The sequence below is a fragment of the Crinia signifera genome, chromosome 4 (assembly GCF_055691185.1).
Source record: "Crinia signifera chromosome 4, ASM5569118v1, whole genome shotgun sequence".
In the NCBI taxonomy this organism is placed as follows: domain Eukaryota; kingdom Metazoa; phylum Chordata; class Amphibia; order Anura; family Myobatrachidae; genus Crinia; species Crinia signifera.
Genome location: NC_139220.1, coordinates 255716505 through 255743517, shown reverse-complemented (window position 1 = coordinate 255743517; position 27013 = coordinate 255716505). Strand labels below are relative to the sequence as shown.

The 27013-nt window shown below is 42.8% G+C and overlaps 1 protein-coding gene across 8 annotated transcripts in view; it reads right to left on the bottom strand.

Moving 5' to 3' along the window:
* MEF2A (myocyte enhancer factor 2A) overlaps positions 1–27013 on the bottom strand; it is a 126613-nt gene that overhangs the window by 7864 nt on the left and 91736 nt on the right. For 2 of the 8 annotated variants that reach the window (XM_083184259.1, XM_083184260.1), the window contains exons 4-10: positions 24914–25030; positions 24708–24845; positions 19079–19301; positions 17224–17283; positions 5047–5231; positions 4647–4670; positions 304–430 (exon numbers count right to left, since the gene is read on the bottom strand). In XM_083184259.1, the coding sequence (XP_083040385.1) occupies positions 304–430; positions 4647–4670; positions 5047–5231; positions 17224–17283; positions 19079–19301; positions 24708–24845; positions 24914–25030 (874 nt within the window). Of the gene's footprint in view, positions 1–303; positions 431–4646; positions 4671–5046; positions 5232–17223; positions 17284–19078; positions 19302–24707; positions 24846–24912; positions 25031–27013 lie in introns of those variants that run through there. The other 6 variants (XM_083184264.1, XM_083184261.1, XM_083184262.1 and 3 more) reach the window with 6 other exon arrangements.

Sequence of the window (27013 nt, the reverse complement as noted above, 5' to 3'; positions counted from 1 at the left end):
GCCTGTAACATATACAAGGACATATTTCAGTACGTACATATACAATGACATATTTCTGTACGTACTGTGACAATGGCTGTGCTACTGTTGCCACCACCTGTTCAGGAGTCAGCTGGTACTTGAATCAATGTGTGAGATCCTATAACTCCCTTTCATCATCGCTGCACAAGTCCAGCATACTGTAGGTCTCATTATGGAATACCCCGTTAAAAATCCTGAACTGGTTAACAATCATTTTGCTAAGGTAATTAACCCAATAAGACAGATAGGACTATTGCAATAGACAATATTGGTTAAACTAACCTGTATTGTACGCAGTTGGCATGCCAGAGTACACCAGGCCCTGCGTTGCCAAACTGGGCGTAGTTACAGAGACCACTGGGGTGGCAAGAGGCTGTGTAGACTGAGAGCTGCTTATCCTTTGGGTATTCTGTGAACAAACAGACATAAGGATTAAAAAACGGAAGTACATATTTATCATTAAATTATTTCTCCCATGTATAGAACTACTGTATCTTGTATTACAGTTCCCCTCAGTAAATTGGCAAGCTGAAAACTGAGGCTAGGAAACAAATTAAGGAAGAAAACAGACTGTATAATGTAGAAGTTTTCAACTTGTGCCTCAGAGCCCAAAAATGGGTGACCATTCCACTTTGGTCCCCATTACTGTATCACTTCAAATCTAATGGAAGCCTCAACTAATTAAAATTCTGATCTCCTCTGATTAAAATGGACGTACAAATTGGAAGATTTGGAACGTGCCACAATCCCTCTGGCAAAGCCTTATATAGAAACCTGACAGTGGCAGGCATGCTTGTAGAAAACCCTGAACAGATGCCGGAAAACCAGATGGATGCAATGATGTGTGCCGTCAGCTTACAGCTGGTTGTCAGGTTTGGTGGGGGGAGCCATGCCATTTTTTTTCTTTATTTTGAGAATTTTTTAAAAAATGTATCAAAATAATTTTTTTTAATTAAAATTGCCCGGTACCAGGGATCTATCAAGTGTGTGTAAACTGCAGTGTTTGCCTCTCCATAGGAGTTTAGAAATCGATGGGAATAAACAGTGTTCTTTTTTGAAGGTCCAAACCAGCTTTAATAAATGCAGTATTCAGCACAAATCTTTTGAACACTATGGGGGAAATTTACTAAAGGAAATTTGTAAAAAATAGGTGTATTTGTATCCAGAAATACACTTATTTTTGACATTTACTATCCTGAAAATACGGCAATTCGTATTCGTATTGATAGCACATCAATACGAATACGAATTGCCGTATTTTCGGGATAGTAAATGTCAAAAATAAGTGTATTTCTGGATACAAATACACCTATTTTTTTTTACAAATTTCCCCCTATATCTCTGACTTCTATTATCATGTAGTGTTCAAGATTGGTTACTAATACTACTCAGTGTGCTGAGGGAAAAAATGTCTTGTTTACTTACTCAGTAGTTAACCCCTCCCTCATGCACCTGAGTAATATTACTGAACTAATTGAGCATCTACCACTATCTGTATGTATGTTGTTAGAGGCAGAAGGGAGCCCATATTAGGAGGAGATGTGGGTCCTGATATGCCACATGGAGTAGTCTGGGGTTGCTCCAAGGTAGGTAGCTCTTAGTTTGGATATATCAAGTAAGGAGCCATTATCATGTGGCTCCTTGCTGGTTAATCGTAGACCCAATTTAGGGTAACGGTGGTGTGGGGTGCGGTGCTCCTGGACTGGATGGGCTGGGTGGCTTTAGTGCGGCATGCCCTTACATTCTATTAACACTTTTCCCTCACTAACACTATCTCTCTCTTATTTTAATTACATTTAATTTATCTCTCTCTTTATATATAGCTTCGGCTTCTTATCACTAATTATTAACACTTAGTATCTCACTGGCGTGCCGCACTGGGCCTCCTAGCTTATGATAGTTTTTGGGGTGCCGCACCCTGCACCTAGATATAGCGCTAGGGACCCCCAATATACAGAGAAGCCTTGACGCGGCTTGGGGGCATAGCATACACCTGCGCAGGTATATGTAACGAATATCTCTGAATTCTATTATCATGTAGTGTTCAAGATTGGTAACTAATACTACTCAGTGTGCTGAGGGAAAAAATGTCTTTTTTACTTACTCAGTATTAACCCCTCCCTCATGCACCTGAGTAATATTACTGAACTACTGTAATTGAGCATCTACCACTATCTGTATGAACACTATACTCTACAACCAGCTGGGCATTCCTTAGCACATCACTTATTCAGCATTACAATAGAAAGTATATGGTATGTGTTATAAATTAAGCCTATCAAGTCCAACGTCTCGTCCTGGCTCAACAGCCCTTGCGATAGTAGCAGATCCAATGGTGAGCCACTTTAAAATGAGAACATTAAAATTGTTCAACATTCAATGTAGACCATTTTTGCATAAAAAAAAATAAAAAATTACAATTCATTTAATCATTTAAACCAGACTATTCGAATTGCAAAACAAAATTTGGACTGCAAAACGATACATACTAAGCTTGTGTGAGCAAATGTATGTGATCAAATCCATTAGATTGATCGTAGCAATAAAGCATGAAATAGGTGACTGCAATGTGACCAGCAGAGGGCAGTCTTGTTCTGCTTATGGCAGATCATGCACATACGGACAACCTGCATGTCACAAAGCACACGTGTGAGAGATTTTATTATTACAATTGACATATATCGTTGCCAGTATATTCCGCTGAGTCTTACAATTGAGATACATAAATATGTACTATATACATGCGCACAGAAACATAGATAACTTAATAACAGATCATGCACAAGACTACAGAAACAATGCCGCATGGCAGGACATGCACATGCAATGTAACAGACCGTGATTTGTTGGTGCTCATCCTCAGGACACAAGTCTGCTAGGTAGTCAGTTCCTCACACATGGATTACAGTACATGTGCCTATGTACACTTAATGGGCCAGATGCACTAATCTTTAAAAGTGATGGAGAGTGATAAACATAGCCTGTGATATGGCAAGTAGGAGCCGATTGGCTGGCTATCCCTCTCCTTGGCCCTTATTCTGATCGGTGCGGCCGGATCCGAATATGCGGCCAGGACCGTGCGTGCGAAACCCCGCCTTCCATACGGATCGCCAACTCCGTCCATACGCGGTAAGAAGCTGGCCGAACGGACCGCACGTGTATTTTTCACGGAATACGCCTCCTCCAACTCAGGGAACCTCCCCCATCATTCGATGGTCGCAGACCATCGAATGCAGGACCGAGTGCTCCACCAGCTCCCGCAACCTCAGACCACACGGACATTTTTCCGTGCAAAAGCAGGGATCTGGGCGGGCAGCTGACATCCGGCGATGTCATATGTCCGCCCCCTACACGTGCGTCACGTCCGCATTACCATACGTACGCCCAGCGTTTGCATGGGAACGCCCATGAAACGCGGGGCGTATGCATATGGTAATGAGCCCAAATAGCCCTTCACGCCCCTCTCCACCCCCTATTCGGAGTGTTCAAATTTCATGCGGGATTTGGCCGTACGCGCCGCTCGCACATGCGCAGAGACGCCTCTGCACATGCGCAGTTACAAAACATCGGCGGCACGAATGCACGCGGATATTACCGCACCAACCAGAATAAGGGCCCATGTTATCACTTTTGAAGCTTAGTGCATCTGGCCCAATATCTGGCTGCACATCTCATTTTAGTAACTCAGTACTGGATGTACAGTAATTGGGGTCTATGGGGGGGAAATATCCCTGACAATGTTCAGGTACCACTTCACTTAACTGGTTAAGCAGAATGAGTTACATTGCAGAAAGGACAGATATAGAGGTATGCTAGGTTTGCTGTTACTGTGTAGTGGTGACACAAACACACACACACACACACACACACACACACACACACACACACACACACACACACCAGTAGGCATTTCCCATAGTTGCAGCAAGGGGCACTGTTACACAATACCAGTATAAAAGCTCAGATGTTTAAAAACCCATGGCATAGAGATTGCCATTGAAAAATGCACAGAGGGAAGGGTGGATCTCCAGGAACAGCAGAAATCATTCACACGGGTAATAAATAAATATATATTCAGGTGTGAAGAATACTCTGACGAGTGCTGTGTGAGCCTGGAAGCTGTCTGTATACATAGCAGACTTGTGTTTGAGCCCTCCTGAGGAAGATGAGATCATTTACAGCTCAGTCAAGAAATGACCTCATCAGGGATGATGTAACCTCAGTGTGAGGAGACAGAGCTGCTGTGCTGCACTCTTACCAGGCTGAGGGGAACATATAATAACCTGAGACATGGTGAATAGTGATATGGCAGGGGGGAGTGGGGATCTGTGGGGTGGGGGGTGGTAGTGAGTGGGAGATAATGTGTGGTACAGTCCTGTGGTCAGTGCTTTCCCAGACACAAAACTAAATGCATTTCATCTAATGTTCCCTTTAAAAACAGCTGATAAAGACCTTTTATTTATTCATCGAATGAGAATTAATTTCATCCCGTTCACTTAGTAATTCTTCAGGTTTTTTTTTTTTTTTTTTTTTAGTTTCTTTTTTTTTTTTGATGTTCCAGAGATTTCAAAGGGAACATTTCTCACCATATATTTATATTATTGGCAAGCACACATTAAACTCACCAGGTCTAATTCATCTTCTTCTGTCTGTACATAAATGAGGAAAAGCAGAATTATAGAGGATAATACACTGCCTATTGTAGAGAGGCTGGCAAGTACACTGTACCCACCCCTGGAATGATTTCCAGAATTCCTATACCCTGTATTGAATGGGTAATGCGCTGGTGATGCACTGTCAGACAGCGGAACAGGGTACAAGTGATGACACAATTCATTCTCCACATTGGATTCACCAAAACATCACCTGGCTTGGACAGATAATTACCAACACCAGCTTTTGGCAAACCCCAGATCGGATGCAGACATCTTCAGCACTTAGTTGCCTTTGATAGAGTGAATCACTGCTTACTATACATACACATCCTGCAATTATAATACATCACATATTACAGAGGGCACTAACCAAAGGAGGCATCATTCCTTTGCTGGAGGGAGGTATGACCACGCGCAAGTCTGGCTTCCGGCTGTTCATGCCCAGGTTGCCCCCTGGAGGAGGGGGGGATTTGGTTGGCATAACTTTTCCCAGTCCATTACCCCCTGCAGGTCCTAGCAGACTCGGAGAAGCTCTTGGATTTACAAACCCATTGCCTTGGAAAGAAGGGACAAAAGCAATAGTTATTAGCATGAACATATTAAAGTCTCAAAAGTCTACTTTGAGCGACCTCCTAAAAAACAGACCGGCAGACAGACATCAACCATTACATGGTATAACCTTTTTATTTATTTTACCACATCATTTATAAAGTGGCAGCATTGTGAAGATAAAACGTTGCATAAAGACAGCTTAATTGGTCACATACAGTACATTCCCTTAAATTTCAGAACTGCAGAGGAGATTTGTGAATTCTTGGTCACATCCCACAAAGAAAATGTGTTAGCCATTCTGATTAGCAGTGGTACATGTGTTCCACTTCAGCTAAATAGAACTAACAACTGCACCATGTGTGGGCTCCACTTTTCCAGAACGGAATTCACTCCCCAGTAACTGTAAACCAGGTCAGCCCAGAGCTTTAGTACATTTTGAAAGTCCAAAATGCCAACACAAGGGGAAGGGAGTTGAGAATGGCCACATACTGTACTTGGGATGTCATATTGTTGAGGTGACTGTGCATCCAGTGTCCATGTGGCTTACAGGCTGACACAGGATAATTGAATGAATAGATCAAGTGGGACATTCAGATCTTTACTAATACTGTTTATGTAAAGGCCCTGAGAATATTCTGCAACACTTTGTATTTAACGAACAAATGCAGTAATAAAACAAGTCTGTGCATAACTGAACATCCAGATGAAGTATGAGGGCCCTGCTTGTTTATTATCTATACACTAGCTGCAGCAAAGCCATGCACCTATTCCATTATTAAAAATAAAACAAAAGCTCCATTATAAACCTGATCATACGCACTTTCCAAATACACCCCTCCACACACACACACACACACACACACACACACACACACACACACACACACACACACACACACACACACACACACACTTTCACCCCTTTCCGAATCTACAAATGGGAATGGTTAGGAGTACAGAATGTGTATTTATTTAGAGACCCAGGGTTATGCATTTCACACAGCACTGTGCTTATTAGCACGTTCCAAAAGCATAGCAACATCTCGAATATGATTTTTAATGGAAATAGAGAAGTAAGTGGTGAGACCAGTGCTGCCCCCCCACGGGATAACAGGAAAGTCACTAGTCAATAGCGGGACATGCTACGGAGGACCTGTGCTGAGAAATCAATCACGAATTACAACCAGGGCTGTACGGAGATTTTATATTTATTTTATTTTTAACAGGCAAGACACAATACAATCCCTATCCTCTTGTCACTACTGTCACAAAACCGCTCCGTCTCGATCTGGGTTTCTGCAGCTGGGCTCCAAAATTAATCAGGCACCAACTGGGGAGCAGAATCTCAGAGTTCCAGGCAGTCACTTCTGCTGTTAATGATGTCTGATTCAATCCCATTTCACTGTCATAACAGAAGGCAATTATCCAGCCGAGGGGCCAATCCTGTCTGAATAGTGGCTTTAGAGAACGGTTCTGCTGAATGGTGGCTGCTCTCCCACCTCATAACGAGCACCCCCGATGCTGGCTGATGGATAACTTATGTATACGGAAAAGCATTTTGCCATTATAAAAAAAAATTACTGTGGGCTGTGGTTAAAATGTGTACATTTTATCTATATATTAATAGGAGTGACATATTTCTATGATGCCATTGTATGAGCATACTGTATGCCAAACTAATAGAGCTTTGTCTGTGGATTGGCAGAAAAATGAAATGCCATTCTAACGGATTGCTTCATTTAGAAGTTATGTGGCTAAACGTCCACCTGCCATTTACAATGCGTCACCATTGTGACAGTTAGTGAACTCTCCTTGTGCAGCTACTGGGTAATCTGCAACATGTGACCTGTTGGGTAGTTTAAAAACTGTGACAGTTATTTGCAGCCACCCACTAAGCAGGGATTCTTTTTAAAATGCAACTCCTTAGGGGGGTGAAAAGGGATAAAACAAATGTTCTAATGGTACTTATATGTTAGTTGGGCGCCCACTAAGCTATTTGCTTAGTGGGCTATTCTGCATAAGTAATCGCATTGCATCGCATAGCATGTCCAGTGTGTTACAGGATGCGATGCGATATTAATAATTAATGTAGTCAGTGCTTATTTTCCAGGTCTTATCGCATCGCATTGTACCGCACGCATGCAATGCGATGCGATTTTACAGTGTCCTACCAATTCTAGGTACCCCCCCCCCTACTACCCACAGCACCCCATAGCTACCCCCCCCCCCCACTATCCACACCACACCGCGTTGCAAGTGCAGCGTTGCCCCACGATCCACGCCATCCCGAAGCGTGACGAGCGTAACGAGCCCCGCGAGGGGTGGCGGAACGCGTCCTCCCGACCTTTTCATACCCCCACTACCCAGGTCGGCGTGGAGCTGATTCTATATAGTGTGGCGAGCGCAGCGAGCCTCCGAGCCTGAAGCGTGGCGAGCCCCGCAAGGGGATGCGTAAAACATGTAAAGTAATCCACGTCCGCTCACCATGCTTCGGGCTCGGTGGCTCGCTGCACTACATAAAATCAGCTCCATGCCGACGTGGATAGTGGGGGTATGAAAAGGTTGGGAGGACGCGTTCTGCCGCCACTCGCCACGTTTCGGGATGGTGTGGACAGTGGTGTGGTGCTTAAGTGTATTCACAAAACATAGTTACGCTACTTTAAATACATACATCAGTACTATATGCATATAAAGTACTGGGATCTCATCGCATGGCACTAAAACGGAACTTGCGATGCGATTTCCTTCCGCAAGCGTACGTATGTAAATTGGGTGCCCAACTAACATATAAGTACCGTTCTAATTCTAAACCTGGTGCGAACAGAAGGGAAAATATGCATGAGGTCTCTTACCAGAGAGCCAGTTACCCAGATATTGTAGAAATATGGGAAGGGAAAACTGTAAATTACTGCTGCATTACAATGATTTTGTTTGGTCATATTTATTACTTTCCGGCAATAAGAAAATCCTCTTGCCGGAATTTACCAACGGAGCATTGGCGAGATGGTCATCTCTCTTGCTATACTGGTTTGCAGCCATAAAAGGACGTTTTGACAGCCGCTCCAGCACAGTGAACCCGCAAGCCTGGACTTAGGCCCCCAGTTCCAGTTTACAGGAAAACAGATTAATATCTGTTTTTAGAAATATTATCGCTTTAGGAAAGCCTAAAGTAGGCTATTCACATGTAGAATTTTCCTGTAAGGGTTCACAACATAAGAGTATTGATCCTAATGATATGGGTCCCCCATACAACCTTATCTGTCTCATTAGCGGTAGAAGGTTGTTACATGAGAAAACTCCATATCTAATAAAAAAAAAAAAAAAAAAATTGAATTAATCTTCCTTTAATAAAAATGATCCCTTAACAACGTAAAGCAATCATTTACAAAATCAAACTGGTTTTGCAGTGTAAATGATTGCCACTTTAAAAAAAAACTCTGGAGATTTCTTACCACATCTCTCACTTTTTGAATCTCTCATCCTATTAAACTTCACCCTTTATCTCTCCCTGACATTTGATAAATCTCCCTCAAAGTGAAGCACATGCCATATAAAACACCATAAAACATTAGGAAAAGTGAATGGGGCCAACACGGATCTCTGTATTCAAACAATTACTGATCAACTAACTTGAATAAGAAATACTCTGCACAAGTCACCTGTAAACAGTAGCTATATAATGTTAAGGAATGGAGCAGAGGCCGCCATTATCAGCCGCAGCAGCCAGCCTAGTACTGCACCGGAAAATTACCATAAATATTGGTTCAGCTGACAAAAGGTTTACCTCCAATGCAGGCACACAATGAGCGAATAGCCCATGTATAGCAATCGTACCCATCACCATCTACTGTGTGTTAGGGGGGGGGGGGGGGGGGATACAAATTGTATGTCTTTCTCTCCAGGCATTCATCATGGAGAAATCACAGGTTTATTCAGTAGCATATGGAAAATATGGAAATGTTTGTATTATGTGCATCCCAGGAAGATTATTTTGCGCTTGCTTTTCAGAAGGAAAGAAGATGAAGAAAAAAAAAAAATCAATCAATACAGGTCATATTTCCCTCTGTGAATCAGGTCTACAGGAACTCTGCCAATAATAATGCTCTTATTACTGTGGCGGGATACAGCAACGCTCACATCATTAAATATTTATCATGGTCAACGTCCAAAAAGGAGTAAGAGGCAAGAGTGCAGTATATGCTGAACGCTATGTTCAGTAATAGTTTAAGCAAATTAGTTATTACAGCATACAGTGTGGTTGGGCTAACACAGTCTATTATATTTTCAGAGTATTGCCATTACTTTTGATTATTTAGTTAAAATATTATCACAATTGCCAATGTGCTTATTCAACAAAATAAAATAGTTCTGTTCCACAGACACAAACAGTCCTGTTGTTTAGAACTTGTAGCAGCCTTTAGGCTGCATGCTGCATAGTACCAACGTATAGCTTACAGTAAATCATGGCAGCAAATTAGAGCGCAACTGTAGGTCTACTCAGACTAGAGGGGATACGGTCACTTGGTCTACAGTATGTTGGTCGACAAGCATTAGGTCCACATGGGGATAGACCAGCATGGTTCTAGATCGACATGGGTCAAGGTCGACAGGTCATTCGATCGACAGTGTCTCGGTCGACAATCAAAAGGTCAACATGGGGTTTTTCACTGTTTTTTGAGCTGACATGTGCCGTCAGGCGGTATTTCATGCCCAACCATCCACTAGGGTGTGGTGGGAGAATAAAAGTGTGCTGAGCAAAGCGATGCACCATGCCCAAAGCATCATGAGCGAAGCGAGCAACACGAGGGGATGTGGTGCACTTTAAACTGTGTCGACATTACTAGTTGGAGGAAAGTTGGTCTGATGTGCGTGTGTCCAACATAAGACATAGATGTTAGGGACATAACCATCCAGCAAATGCAAGATCCAGCCATCCCCAACCACCACTACCTATCCAGAGGATCAGTACCATGTCATTGTGCTTGGTAAGCAATCATTTATACCAATGAATTTAGCACTCTCTATATCCTGCATACAGGCCTTTAACATTAAGCAGGAGCGTGCACAGACACATCAAGTGAAATGTTTGTAAAGCTTACAGTTCCAAACTGACCCTAAATCTCATGTACAAATGATACAAAAAATGTATGCACAACAGATACCAATACATTTGTTATTAATGTCTGCATAAACCAGTGATGGGTACACCTGAAAGACTTCATGGGCTACACATTACCCTAAGAAATAAAACTACATGGATTCAAAAAATGACACTGAGTGACTAAAAACCAAATCAGCAGGCAGTGTAATACAAGTGTTACAAGCTCTAATAACCAACCAGACGTGACAATTAAAAATGTGACTTCTGGGTGACCAGATTTTCCACCGGCATTGGAAAATTAGCTGTAAAGCTGGAACAACACAATTCTGCAAAGACATTGCCATCTGCCAAGCTGTTGACTAGTTTTTGTTGTGCCCCATGACAGAAAATGTATATTTACGTGCAACTGAGACAAGATGACAACTTTGCAGCAGACTGGTAAATAGCATGGCCTACCTCACAGGTTCTCAAACTCGGTCCTCGGGACCCCACACAGTGCATGTTTTCCAGGTCTCCTCACAGAATCACAAATGTTCAAATGTGTCAATGAGTAATAAAAGCACCTGTGCACCTTCAGGGTGACCTGGAAAACGTGAACCGTGTGGGGTCCTGAGGACCGAGAACCCCTGGCGTACCTTATACTACGTCCTTATGCAAAGATTGTCATCTATACCCACTCTCAGCTTTCGTTGTCTTTCCTATATGCACATATTTCCCTGTCCACCTTGTGTCTCTCACCCTGAGGTACCACTGTTAGGTTGCACATACTAGAAGTATATCTATAGATTATTACAATGGCTCTAGTGTATGGAGCATCACCATCATACATTTGTTCTAAGATACCAGTCATGGGGAGAAAAAAGGGTACTTATTTCTTAGCACGGCGCCCACGATATTCAGTCGTATGGCATTGTATTCATTGTATCGCATCGCATGCCATATGCATTGCGATTTTAAATTGCATAAGCGCCCTAATGGTTTTTTTTCAATGTTAAAGGGTCCCCCTATACGATTTTTTATTGTATAAGCACCCTTATGGGTGCTTACAATGTTAAATGCACCCCCACTATCAACGCCAACCCGAATCGTGGCGAGCGTAGCGAGCCCGCGAGGGGCGGTGGTACGCGTCCTCCGACCTTTTCATATCCCCACTATCCACGTCGGCGTGGAGTTGATCCTATATAGTGTGGCGAGCGCAGCAAGCCAACGAGCCCGAAGCGTGGCGAGCGCAGCGAGCCCCGCGAGGGACGCGTATTACTTTACATGTATTCCGTATCCGCTGCGCTCACCACACTATCTAAAATCAACTCCACGCCGACGTGGATAGTGGGGGTATGAAAAGGTCGGAGGACGCATACCGCCGCCGCTCGCCACGCTTCGGGTTGGCGTTGATAGTGGGGGTGCTTTTAACATTGTAAGCACCCAATAGGGTGCTTATACAAATAATAATCTTATAGGGGGGCCATTTAACATTGAAAGCACCATTATGCAATATACAATGGTATACGATTTAAAATTGTATAACATCGGGCGCCGTCGCGTCGTATCGCATACCATTGTAAGGCTTATGGTATACGATGAGATGGGCGCCGTGCTAAGAAACAAGTACCGAAAAAAGTAGCCAAATGTATTATAGATGGTAAGCTTCAAAGTAGGGCCTCTTACCTCACTGCCTTGGTCATCACCCAGTATTGATTTCTTACTGTATTCCCAACAGACTATGCTAGTACTATATAAACAGATGCCAATAATAATCTTTTACGAAACTAAAAAACAGTTTAGAGTTGGTCCGAGTCCTGTATGTGGACATTAAAATTCTCTTATTTTTATGTGCCTCTACCTCTACTAATCAAACACTGCACTAGTGTATACTAGTTGCAACGCCCCCATCCAAATGCACATATAGGAGAGAATTGGCATACCCCAGAAGAAAGTTAGTAGGGATCAACTCTGCACTTACAGTACCTCTAAACTCACAGACTCCTCTTCGCAGCCCCATAGGGATGAATATGCGGGTACTGAGCACGATGGAGAAGAGTTGAGTGACACTGCAATGACAATACACCCTGCTGGCGGGTTACGGTCATTAGGTCTACAACAACTAGGTCGACAAGCATTGGGTCAACACCACTAGGTCGACATGGGCCAAGGTCGACTCACGCATTAGGTAGACATGGGCAAGGTCGACAGTCAAAAGGTCGAGATGGGGTTTTTCACTGTTTTTCGAGCCGACAGGCGGTATTTCATGCCCTACAGTACCATCCACTAGGGCGTGGTGAGAGAATAAAATAGTGTGCCGAGCGTAGCAAGGCACCATGCCCGAAGCATTGTGAGCGATGCGAGGGGATGCGGTGCACTTCAAAGTGTGTCCCTGTCGACTGTGTTGACATTCGGGTCCAAAAACAGTGAAAAACCCCATGTCGACCTTTTGACTGTCGACCTAGCCCATGTCGACCTAATGCTTGTGTCGATCTAATGTCACGTCGACCTAGTTGTTGTAGACCAAACGATCCACACCCCTGCTAGCTCCTATTTACATAATCCCAGTAGATGGAAGTATACAGTGCAGGGGCGTAACAGGACTTAGTGCTATTATAATGAATTCCAAGTAATAAAACAACATTTGGTTTTGGGTGCTTTTCTTTAAATACATATTTCAGAGCTAATTATTCATTGTTAGTAGAATACCATACAATATATTGGACAATGGGGTTTATTCTGGTTGATTTGAGCCTTGCGAGTCCACCAGATGCCAAATGCCGGTATGCCCGCACCCCCCAACGCTCCTCGCCCCACCCCCCTCGCATGCCACGTACATTTTCAGGGGCTGCGAATGGATGTTTTACATAAACATCCATTCGCAGGTTGCGGGGGTACACCCACATCCTTTGATGGTCGGCAACCATTGAAGAATGTGGAAGTCCCACGCACATCTAAGGATACTCTCAGGTAACCTCAGATATGCGTGGCCTTTCGGCAGGAAGTGGGTGGGCAGCTGACATCCGTGTATGTCAGCTGCCCGCCCCCAGTGCCCACGTCACCATGAAACGATGGGCGTTCCCATAGGCGCAACTATCCCCTCCCCCCCCTGCTGTCTTGGGTGTGTGCACCCGGTGAACGGTTATTTCACCATGGCTAGACGCACCCGCCATATGCACATGTGCAGAAATGCGCATGCGGCCAACATCGGTCCCTGTGCAAACAAATGGACCAGAATAAGGGCCAACGTGTAATACAACAAAATAGTTGCCCTCTTTCCTATAGCATTCATGGTTTCTCTAAATACATTGCATACAACAGAGAAATATCTCCATCAGATGAGTTTCCACTGCCTACTACTAACCTCATCCTTTGAGGATGGTAGCAGCTTTGATACGGGATTTGTGATTTTTTTTTTTTGTGAGATGTAATGATTTATGGTGTGCTTCTGCGGTTTTTTAATCTTGTCGTGTTCTGGTCATGTCCAAAATTGGAGTCATTGCCTACCATTGTCATTCAGCATGACAAAGACACTCAAAGCTACTTAGGCTAACGTACAGGCACACTGTAAATTTTTGGATGGTGGAAGTTCCCTTACTCTTCATAAGCAGCTAACCCTCTGATGATATGGTTTGGGTGGAGTGATTAGCTAGCAACATTTTGGCTGGTGAACAAAGCCGAATGAACACCTCCCATTAGGGCCCTAAAAGGCTGGGGTTCTTTCCTTTTCTATAGTTTTGTTTATGTTTCTTGGTTATCTGCTTGCTTTCTCGCTTTCATATGATTAACTACTTATACACACGTAGAGAAGTGTGCTAAGCAATATTACTAAGCTATTTATGGTAGGCGATTTCCTGGTGTCCAGATCATCCATGGGGAACACATTCACATGCAGAGATTTGTGCTAAGCAATTTTGCTTATGCAAAAAAAAGGCCGGGTAGTGGTTCAGAATGAGAGATTGCGATCAGTATCTCTAATTCTGTACACCACTTGCTAAGCAATTTGACTACATTTTGATTGCATGCACTGACTTCGTTAGCAAGAGATATTTAATCTCTCAGGGCATACACATGGAGAGATCTGTGCTTACTCTAAGCAATCTAGTCAAATTGCTTAGAAAATAGCATAAAATTGCTCTGTGTGTATGTCCCTTCATACCGCATTTCCGCCAAGATCCCGGGACACAGACTGGAATTTTCACCAGAGATTTTGGTGGATCTTCTTCCCATGCAACTTGCTGTACTCAGGGCCTTTTTCCCTCCCCTCTTCATTCCATGTTCTTTATTGTATTATAAGTTACCGCTGTTTTGTTGCTCATATCACATGTGACATTTACTCAATAAAAATGTAATATTAAGAAAAAATGCAATCATCCTAAGAGAACACAAGATGAGCCTACTTAATATTAAAAGAACAAAATAACAATTTTATGAAAGCTCAATAGTACCCTGATAATTAATTTCCAAATTGAACGAAGGCAGTGGTGTGTTGCATCACTATACAGTGCCCTGTACCCTGCTGAAGGACAGGGCAGACTAATGGAGTTCAAGTTCATTTGACTGTTCTGCAGTGCATTAAATGTACACTTCCAGACCTGTATCTGCATCAGACTAAAATGTCTCTTTCCACTGAATAAGATGTGAAGTCTATTAAGTAAAGAGTGCCACATATGTATAACACATACAAAAGTGCATAGGTAATGGGAAGATTAAAAAAAAATTGTGCAAATTGCAACATAAACATCTTCTCAGCATTACCAGGGACAGTAAAGTTATTAGTTATATTATTATTATTATTATTATTAAATGTACTCTTTGCTGGCCACACATCAGACCAACTTTCCTCCAACCATCCAACTAGTAGCTTGGATGGAATAAAAATATGGTACTGGATGGGAGCAAATGTAATATTCACTTCAGAAATTTGCTCCCAAAATCTGGAAAACGTCAAAAACTGTCGCTCAGACACGATACTGTAGTTGAACCGGTTTGTTTTAAACTATTTGACTGAATGTTTTTGTCCATTTTCCTGGGTTTGTGAGTACATTTCTGATTGTCCTTTGCTCCCATCCAGTACCAGATTTTTATTTCATCCAACCAACTAGTTGGATGGTTGGAGGAAAGTCGTTCTGATGTGTGGCAGAGCCACCACAAACCTACCTTTGGTTTGTGCTCTGCTGTGATTGCAGTACAGCCAGGGCCGGACTGGCCATCTGGCACTTCTGGCAAATGGCTTTGTGGGTCGATTTTGTGCAGAAAGCACCCCCTGCACCGTTTTGATTATTGAGTGGTGGTGGGAGCCTAACAGGAGACCCAGCTGTCAGCGGCAAGAAACATGTGATCTGGCTGCAGTCAGTGCCGGGGAACAGGAGAGGAGACCCAGAAGCTGGCGCATAGAAGACGTGGCTGCCGGCGCCGGGGGACTAAAGACCAGTGGCTAGAGCGCAGGAGACTCGGCGGCCAGCACAAGGGATCAAAAGACATGGCGGCCAGCACCAGTATGAGACCCTGCGCCAGCGTACAGAAACCCAGCGGCTGAAATTGAGTGAAAGGAGGTAGGCACCACTTGGGGGGCTGCAGAGTGCACAGTGCCATTTGCACTTTGCACAGTGGCGTGGGGTGTACTGGGGTGATTGCTGGTGACTGCACTTAGTACACAGTGCATCATTGTGGTCATTAACCCTAATCATTGTGGTCATTAACCTTGAGCTTCCCATTGTGGCTACTTGCACTTCTTGCAGTGCATTTTTCTTCTGCTCCCTCACCCTATTTCTTTCCTAATTTATTTATTGTTACTTCTAATAATATAATGTGCCTTTATGTGTAATGGGCATTACGGTGTGTAGTATAATTTGTTATGCCACGCCCCTTTGTGATGCCACGCCTACTTTCCTTTAGGTCACACCCCCTTTTGACACACAGCAGGTGGGCCTGTGTGCTCAAAATGTCAGGGCCTATTTTTGGTCCCAATCCGGCCCTTAATACAGCATTGCCCACAATGTACTGTGGCAGATTATATACATTAATGAATAGTGTCACCTTACTAAACTGTGGCCACTTCACTTATAACAAATCTTGCTGTAGATCCATTCCTCTAATCTGTTGCATTGTACAGTACATGTGTGTGTAAGGAGTCCTGTTGATAGAGCCTCTATGTTGCTGCAGTAACAGTTAATGATTTCCTACATATAGCAAGACCTTTCAATTCAAACAACTCTACTTATATGCGGCTTAACATAAATGTTTAATGATTTGATAATGGTCCAAGGATACTTAAGCTCTACAGAGGAAGAATTTGAATAGATAGGGCAAGATCTGCATAGGTGTAATGGGGCCTACACATGTAAAGATTTGCTGAGGGTTCTGAGCAATGCTAGAATGCTCAGCACCCAGCAATGTGTCAGCTATGTGCTGAGCGATCTGTCAGGGCCAGTGTTCTCCTGTGAGAACACTGGCCCTGTCCGGATATATTACTAGAATTTTCCAGCATGCTGGATATTAATCGCCAGGCGATAGCAACGAGGGGCAGCACATTGCTATTGCCCTCCACACGGAGCGATGTAGGTTCATTTTCTAAGTGATCTAGTGAGATCGCTTACAAAATGCCTTGAAATCCCCACGTGTGTAGGCCCCATTACACACACACACACTGAATATAGAAAGATCTAGCTCAATAGAAAACACATAAACCTTAACACACCGATTACAGAAAGATCCCTCAATATAAATGACATAAATATAAACACACGCGGTGCCACAGATGAGAGCCAATCGTTCTACACTGCTTCCCTTGTGGTGATTGGAATATGTCATTTATACAATCTGTTTCTGGAAATACATTTCTTCTCTAACTAGTGATGGATTTCAAACACACAGTCCCATTGCCCAGAAAACAGATACGGTCATGGCACTCACCCACTGGACTGGCATTGGCTCCATTTGGTACAGAAATGTCGGACGGACATAACATCACACCTGCCAAAATATTATAGGAGGTTACTGAAAAAGATTGTGAGGCAGAATTTTATTCATAATTCATTTGACAAAACAGCAATTACTCGTTTACGGACCATTAACACTTCTGACATTATGGGCTTGATTCCTAGGGGGGCGAAGATGTGGATGCGTTTTTGGCAGTCACCAGTGTCTGTAACTTTCTGCAAATACTGGGGTAAATTCTGGTTCACTCCTTCTGGCAAATTCCTTCTCAAACCATGTGCACTGCAGGTGGGGTAGATGTTACTTGTGCAGAGAGAGAGTGTTAGATTTGGGTGGGGTTTTACTTTTACTTCAAAGTGAGATCTATATTGCAGTGTAAAAATAAAGCAGACAGTATTTACCCTGCACAGAAACACCCAAACTCACCCAAATAAAATTCTCTCTGCACATTTTACATCTGCCCCCCTGCAGTGCACATGGTTTTGTCCATTTAAGACGGAATTTGTCAGAAGGAGTGAACCAGAATAAACCCCACTTATACAAAGTCCTTCTCTGGTGTACATACACCAGCCTCTATAGGTGACACCATCGGTCACCTTATCAGGTGCAGAGCTTCTGTCCCAGTATGGCCTCTATAGTAAAGGATTCATCATCTGTGTAAAGAGACACTTCAGTGACAGGCACACAAGAGAGAACATATCGGTCTAGCCATCTCTGACACCATGTGACAATCACCACAGCTCTGCTGTGCGTACACCTATGCCTCAGAGGGGATGTGAGCGCACACACAGAAGCAGAAAGCCTCTCAGCTCTGTGAACATAACCATTGTGCGTGGCTCTGAATCAGGCCCTATGGCTTTGTTCAAGTCTTTTTGACATAAACCAAAAGGCAGTTTTTAGAGATTTCAAAACCTACACTGCTAAATATGACCCTTTAGCCCAATGCCCGTGTCCTGTCTGCTACAAAGCAGGGGAGTGGGACCAAATCAGCAACACCAGAGACCCAACCAGATACAGTACATTCCACTGAGGACTGGACCCTAGCGACTCTCTCAAACTATGGATGGGTGTATCTTGCACAGTTGTGGAGGAGAAAAGACAAATTATGGAACTGAGCAAAATGTAGTAAAACATTATTATATATTTAAATTAAAAGTATTAAACAAACAAACACACAAACCTCCAACCCAAACATAATAACAAGGCTCCACCTAGGAAATATAGGTAGAGCCACTCCAGGTCTTATTTCTTTTAAGAAACAATGTGGTCATTTTGGAGACACAAAAAGACACAGAACATGACATTTAGTTTTTATCTCACTCCCGCCAATCACAGGTACAAGAGCCTTCCTGCATCCTATCATTGCAAGTGGTAATAGCTGGTTAGGAAATACAAAAGATTTCATTTTACCGTTCATTTCATTTGTTTTATTTCAAACCATCGTATTCTGATGCAGATATAATGTTAATACAACTGTCAGCAGCAGGTGGACAATGAAAGTATGCTCAGCTAGGTAATGGGGTGATTATCAGAATGACAATATCACTATGCAGGGTGTTATTGGAGGAGAGCGTATATTATAAAGATGTATTATTTCATTAATTTAGTTAATGTGAGAGGCATTAATACAGTGAGGCTCTGCAAGGGTATACAGCGTTATGTTCTGCAGGAGAATCATATGGGGAGGATCATGGAATGATGCTCTGCTGGACATAACTCAAGGTGGTATACACAGAATGATGCTTTGCAGGTCATTGATATGAAAGGGATAAGGGTGAACATAGGACACGGAGGTGACACTGATACAAGAGATAAAATAACAGCTTCTTACCTGCACTACCAGTGCTAGGCGGCCTCTGGGACACCGCTGGGGAACCCACATTTCTGTGGAGCCCTGTCTGAGGAGGGGACAGCATGCCCGTATCTGTTAATGAGGTGCTGGCAGCCAGGGAAGATGTGACGAGTGTGTTCCCTGGAGAACTGTACGTCAAACTGTTTGGGTTGGACACTGGGACAGTCACAGACATTGAGAAGTTCTGCTGTGGTAGTCCAGGCTGCGAACAAATGAAAGAATAATCATACTAAAATTATTTGTAAAAACTACGGCCATGCCTATATGAATGGCAATGCAAGCCAAGCCATGACAATGAATCATACCCTTCTAAAGGGTCAACAGCATAAACATAAAAGTGCTCAAAGAAATGTCATCACCATATATTCTAGCGTACAGTATAAAGGCAGGAAGTGGGTGGGCTACAATGCACTGAGCAGATGTGTTTTAACAATAAAATGTAAGCAAAAAATTTCCTGGAGGTTACCCCCCAAAAAATAAAAGTTATTTAATGGTTTCATCTTTTTCTATCTAAAATAAATATTACATAAAAACTTCAATAAGTGACTGATAAAAAGAAAAGACTTACAATATGTTACACCCGTGGCCCACATATAGATGAATATTAAATAGACCTAGCAAACCTGTCGCCTCTGCTGTAACAGAGATATATGTTCCAATGCAGCAAGAGCCTAAACTATCTGCTAGCTGCAGTGGAACTAAAAGTCTCCACGTTTCCTGCCAGCTAATAGCTCATGTAGAATGCAAAGACGTCTCGTATCACCATGGCTGGCAGGTGCCTGATCGCAATATAATATTTATCCATTTTCGGGGGTTTTCCAATTAGATGTGATACTTTTTCACCCCACCCCCCTGGGCTGCAGTGCCATTGGTATGCCTCTGCCTGGTAAATTCACAGCTGCTAATAGGATACTAAATAAGATACTGGCACTACTTTCAACTGGCACTACTTCCAAATGAGGTTTCTTCCCTGCACCACAGGTTTATTAGTATCAAATAAGACTTATTTGGTGACCAGAGTCATGCAGCCTTGAATCTCTCAGATACTATACATTCATACTGATGTCTGTAAGATCACATGGCGTATCCAATACTGCATTCCACTGGGAGCAATGGCAGAACAGTGGGTTCTTTACTCCTAGTACATGTAAAAAAGATGTATAAAAGCAGTATAAAGCCCCATACACACTAGGCGACCCACGGGTGGACAATAGAATGTGTACACACAGAATAATATCCTTAACGATATCCTGAATGTGCAGGTCAATGGCCTGCGTGTTCAGACAATTGGGGGGAGGGGGTATCATTAACGCTGCATGGACCGCGCATCGTTAACGATATTGAGCATACATACTACATAAGTATACTACTAAAATACATACTACAGAAGTGAAAAAAGTATAAAGTCAACATGGTCTAGATTGACTGTCAAAAGGTCGACATGGGGGTTGTCATTGTTTTTTTTTTACCCAAATGTCGACACAGTCAACATGGACACAGGACAAATTGCACCGCTGCGCTTGCCATACTTCGAGCACGGTACCTCACTACACTCGCCCTAGTGGATGGTAGGGCATGAAATACCGCCTGTTGGCACATGTTGTCTCAAAAAACAGTGAAAGACCCTATGTCGGCCTTTTGATTGTCGACCTAGACTAGGTCGACCTAATGAACTGTCGACTTTGTCCAATGTCAACCTAGACCCATGTCGACCTTTCAGCATGTCGATGTAATGACTGTCGACCAATATGCTGTCGACCTAATGACCACACCCCACTAAATAGATCATGGTGTGCATGCATGGATGTATGTTTATGTGCATGTAAGAGAGAATTAACAAGCTGGTTATGCCTAAATGTAAAACAAAAAAACGTATCGTAAAATGAATACCACAATGATGAGAATATGGTAAATGGAACATGGGGTGCGCACACAAAACAAATATATGAAAAGCAAAAAATAAAAAATAAACAAGCAAAAACAACAACAACATGTACAAACAAAAATGTAAAGCATTATAAAAGGCGTGTAAATACAACAATAATGATAGATTATGCATAATAATGTCAGATGTAGAAGCCTTGAATAAGTTTCACTAATTAATAATTAAACTAAAGTCACACTTTATATAAAGTTTAAATGCATCTTGGTTTATAGCACACATACATATATATATATATATATATATATAAATAAATAATCTGAGTTATAGAAACAAACGGTATACAACTGAACAATAGGGGTTATTCAGACCTGACTGTTGGACTGATAATTTCCAGACCCTGGCAATAACGTAATTGCCGCAGAGACTGCCTGAAATCCCGCCCTGTGCAAGCCTGCAGCTTGCTTAGCACGACTTGCAAAAATTAGCTGGATCGGCGATTACATTCGCAAGCTGCTCATCATCGAACGATTTTTCCAGTGTACGGTGTGCATTCTGTGCATAGCCCGAGATTTACTTGGTGGATGTGATAGAAGCAGTCAGATTAGGGCTGGAGGGGACGTCACACAGCTTCCCCTCAAACGCCTGCATTTTCCCTGACACTCCCAGAAAACATCCAGTTACCACCCCCCAAATGCTGACTTCCCATCAATCAACTTGCATACAGCCAGCATTTAAAAACTTGAAGGTTTTAATCGCAAGACGACCTTGCGCATACGGAGTCTAAAGATAATTGTACAGCATGCAAATTCCAAGCCATGCGATCAGGTCTGAATAACCCCCAGTGACACATATGAAGCAGTTATCAAATGACATAAAAGGTTATCAAATGACATAAAAGATTACTGCTGTACTATTGTGACTGGTCTTTTGTTGACAGTTTGGATCCTGGAAGAAGCAGCAGCCTTACAAATACATTAAAGGGGTGATTCAGGTTTGCTCGCAAACCACATTTGGTTTGCTAATGGACAAAACCAAGTGCACTGCAGGTGGGGCAGATGTAACATGTGCAGAGAGAATTATGAGGGTGGGGCGTGTACTTCAAACTGATAACTATATTGCAGTGTAAAAACAAAAACACTTACCCTGCACAGAAACAAAATAACTCACACAAATCTAACTCTCTATGCACATGTTACATCTGCCCCACCTGCAGTGCACAGGGTTTTATCTATTAGCAAACCAAATGTGCTTTGCGAGTCACCCCCTAAATGTGGCTCTATAGGAATTGTGGTATGTTACTATAATGCAATCTGCTTAACTGAAGATATCTTGAGTCATGAGGCTACAGAAATCTAGGATGGCTCTGCAGATCACCCACCTGGCATTATCTCCAGTCCTAGGCAACGGATACTTTAGTGGTGCAAGTTAACATATTAATAAACAAACAGGGGTGCACAACAACATAGAGGGGAACAACTGTCACAACCATCCAAAGATGTTCTGCTACAGTCTGACAGATTGTGAGGAAAGCCCATCTGCTTACAACGTAATTGCATTGCATTCCTGGAATAAGCTGAGTACACAAAGCGGCAAATACAAGAATCCCTAATGAACTCTGTAAACACGATTATCATCATAGCTACATGAGGATAGCCTTCATAAATGGCACTGACAAACACTGTGCTAATAGACTTAATATTACAAATTGGCACAGCACAGGCTTGTTACACCAAGTGCCCTTTGTACAAGACTACTTCATTTTTAAAGTGTCTTAAAGTTCTATTTTTGGTATAAAAGTGGATAAGTGTTTATTTTTGGATAAAGTGTGCGGAACCAAAAATGTATTCACATAATACCTGGGTGCATTCAAAAGATTGCCAGGTCTTGAATTATAGCCCATGTACTGTCTGCAGCCGTGTGTAGGCCGTGGGTACCATGCTATAAGGTAGCTGTCTACCTATTGGAATATTCAGTGATGTAGGAGACCAGGTTAGGGCTATTGGTCATTATGTTGACCTAGTTCAGGTCAACATGCATTGGGTTGCCCACTAAAGGTTGACAGGCTTTAGGTCAACATGGCTAAGATCAACAGGGTCGGAGGGTTGACAGAAGTATTAAGTCGACAATGGGAAGGTCGACAGTCAAAAGGTCGATCTGAGTTTTTCATGTTTTTTTTTTGTCCCGAATGTCGACATTGACACGGTCTTATACCGGTTTCAGACCGCAAAATGCAGGGTCGCACCGGGACTTTGAAATGGTTCAGTCCCGGTGCGACCCTGCATTTTGGTCTGTTTAGATAGCCAGCGAACAGACAATATTGCTGGATCGCTGACGTCATCCGGGGGCGCGGCAGAGTGACGGAGCATTATCGGGGGCGTGTGAGGAGGCAGCGCATAGAGGTGGCTCTGCTCCAAGCGCTGCCTCCTCCATTGGTGTGAACGGGAAATGGCCGCTCGACCCGATTAGCCCGTTCACACCGAAAGCCGTGTTGCTACCCATTTGCGGGACACAGTAAATCCCTTTCAAACCGACATGTTCCCGATAACTATGTGGGATGTGAAAGGGGTATAATTGTGCCGTGGCTCGCTGCGTTCGTCATGCTTCTCTCAGCATGCTGTAGTGGATGGTAGAGCATGAAATACCGCCAGTCTGAACGTCCGCTTAAAATATAACGTGAAAAACTCATGTTGCCATTTTGGCTTTTGACTTTCCCATTGTTGATTTATTTCAGCTGTCAACCTGTCGACCCAATGCATGTCGACATTAATAGGGTCAACCTAATGACTGTATTCTCCAGGTTAGCAGGAAATCCTCCAACAGAGCTCTTACATGCAGTGAGGAAGGTGGGAAAAGCCCATGTGTGTAAACACATAAAAGGATCACATGAAATGTGACATCACACCCATAATGCTCCATGATACTTATTCACATCTGATCGCAGTACAAATTTGTTCTCAAAATGGGCAAAACCATGTGCACTGCAGGTGGGGCAGATGTAACATGTGCAGAGAGCGTTAGATTTGGGTGGGCTGTGTTGAAACTGAAACCTAAATTTCAGTCTACAAAATAATGCTGAGAGTATTTACCCTGCACAGAAACCAAAAGCTCACACAAATCTAAATCTCTCTGCACATGTTACATCTGCCCCACCTGCAGTGCACATGGTTTTGCCCATTTTGAGAACAAATTTGTACTGCGATCAGATCTGAATAAGGGCCCATGTTTTCTTTTAGTGAGAGTGGCTTGATAATTTAATTGCAATGTCGACTTGCTGACCCAATTTCAACATCAATCCAAGCTGCTGCCTCTTTTCCTATTTCTCCTCCATGTTTCCAATTAACAATGTACATAAAATAATCAGGCCCTGATATCATACTTTAACATCTGTCAGATATACATGTGAGTGTTACCAGTTCCCTGTCTGATGATTAATGGCCATGTTCATTAATGTAGATTTCACGGGCATGGATCATAGTGTCGACACTGGAAAACAGATGACACAAGCAATACGTCAACATGAGTCCCCCCCCCCCCCAATTAGTGGCTTCACTCGCCATGCTACGTATAAAAAAAGCACGAAAAACTCATGACGACCTTTTCATGTCACAACGTTATGTTGACATTTTGCTTGTGTCGACATGTCGACCGAGTCACTTTTCATGTCATCTAATGGGTACTGCTCTCCCGTTATCGGAAGGAAGAAAAACAAACACTTGTACTCACAGGGATTTTATGATTTCGCATCATATTATCAAACTCCTCGTTAATTTTTTTGTACTTTTCCTCGGTGTGGGGGGTGAGGACGTATGAGCCGTCTGGGTCCGGGCTGTCGCAGCCTCTGTGTTCCTTCTTGTTCAGGGCCTAGACAGTGAAGTCAATAAAAAGGATCAACACATACAAGGAAGGGAAGGAGGGTGAAAAATACTTACAGGGTTTTGCTTGAAAACAAAATCACTATCTTCATTTAATTTGGCGAATGTGTCTTCCTCAAAGTATCTCTCAGCATCTGGGCTCTCACAGCCATCTAAGCCTTTCTTTTTGAGAGTCTGAAACACAATTGGAAAATTCACATGCAAACTGCGCTAACCGAGAAGGCAGAATCTGGGTCTAAAAGAGCGAAGCCCTTAGAGACTGAAACCTCCCAGAAACTCTATTCAATTGTGGATTCACCTACTAGAACCGAACACTTATTTAGAGCGCTGGGATTATCCAAAAATCTTTTGTGTAACTTATGACGAGCGAGATGGCACACCTTTTGTGCTGGCTGAGACGACAGAGATATATTTATATATAATCTCTATGGAAACTAGAGATAAAGTAGGAGAATTTAATAGGACATACACAAATTAAGAAGCAAACCAAATAAACACGGATAATGTATACTGTAGGCTACTCTATAGGGGCATACACACGCAGAGATGTGTGCTAAGTAATTTTGCTAAGTTATTTAGGGTAGGCTATTTCCTGTTGTCCAGATCTCCTATGGGGAGCACATACACATGCAGAGATTTGTGCTAAGCAATTTTGCTAAGCAACTTTGCTAAACAATTTTGCATAAGCAAAAGAAGGCCGGGTAGTGGTTCAGAATGAGAGATTGCAATCAGTATCTTTCATTCTGTACACACAGAGAGATTTGCAGTCACTTGCTAAGCAATTTGACTAGATTTTGACTGACATAATTAGCAAGAGATATTTAATCTCTCGGGTTATACACACGGAGAGATCTGTGTTTACTTTCTAAGAAATCTAGTCAGATTGCTTAGAAAATAGCACAAAATCGCTCCGTGTGTATGCCCCTATCTTTCATTTTGTATTAACAAGTATCCCAGTAAAATGTAGAATGTGAGTAAAAAAATTCTACCTGGAGAGCGTCTTTATTCAAGGAGGAACATTTTTGCGCTGCTAGATCTATTCCCATAATTATGTGTCTCACACACAGACAGTACACTGGGTTAGACCAGGGAATTTCCATGCCTGCTTTGACTCATCTAGCAAGTCATGGGCCAGATTAATAACCTCGAGTATGGCCTCACCCAAACCACATGCCGACGACGACACGACCTAATCTTCCAAAGCAAGCACAGAGTGATAATGACACACCAAATTATTTCTCAACACTAAATGCACAACTCCGTACAAGCATATGTAATGTTCCGCATGATCTAAGTCACTTTAGTGCTGTATACACTTATTCATTGAACCATGCATTCTAGCAGTTAATAAATCAAATATGTATCAGCCATGTGGTTATAAGTGATTTTCCAAATAAAATCATACACCAGTCTGTCTGGTTAGTACATACATTTGTTCAGTAGTAGGTGGCTAATACAAAAAAAATTATCAGAGAAGGGTTAAATTTTACAGTAACAAATACACTGTAATTGGTTAATGTGTGGCAGGTTGGAGGTGATTATTGGCTGAAATGTCCAACTAGATCATCTTGTATTACTTTGGCGTGAGTTGTGTGCCTCCCAAACCTTGCTACAACAGCAGCACACGAAGGAACAGGTGTATCTTTCTCTAGCACCTGTCACAGCTCCCAACAAGACCCGGCCAATCAGGTGGGTAAGAGCACGGGCACAGCCATACATGGAGCTGTTGTTTCAGGCTTTGAAGGTCGGGATGTTGCTCTCCTCCAAAACCTTCCTGGGCTGTCAGTAATCTGTGGTCACTTTATATGCTTGTTATTGTTAACTCCCACCACGCCGAGAGCCCTGCCTAATGCCAAGCACATTGTGACCATCATAGCAGTGCATGGAAGCGATTATATGACTAGCTCAGCTTCAAGGCCCTCCTACATGTATGTGAGAATGCATTAGCGTGCCAAGTCTGTTTCACGAATGAGCTTGCCCGATTTGTACAGTATTTTACATTGATCTCTGCAGTATCACTCCCCAAATTTCATGGATGTTACCCCACCCTTCTCCAACTTTATATATAATGCAAAATAGAACTGTAGAGGCATACTGTGACAAATCCCGGTAAAGCAGGGCCGTGCCATATATCGGTCAGGTAAATGTTTCACACTA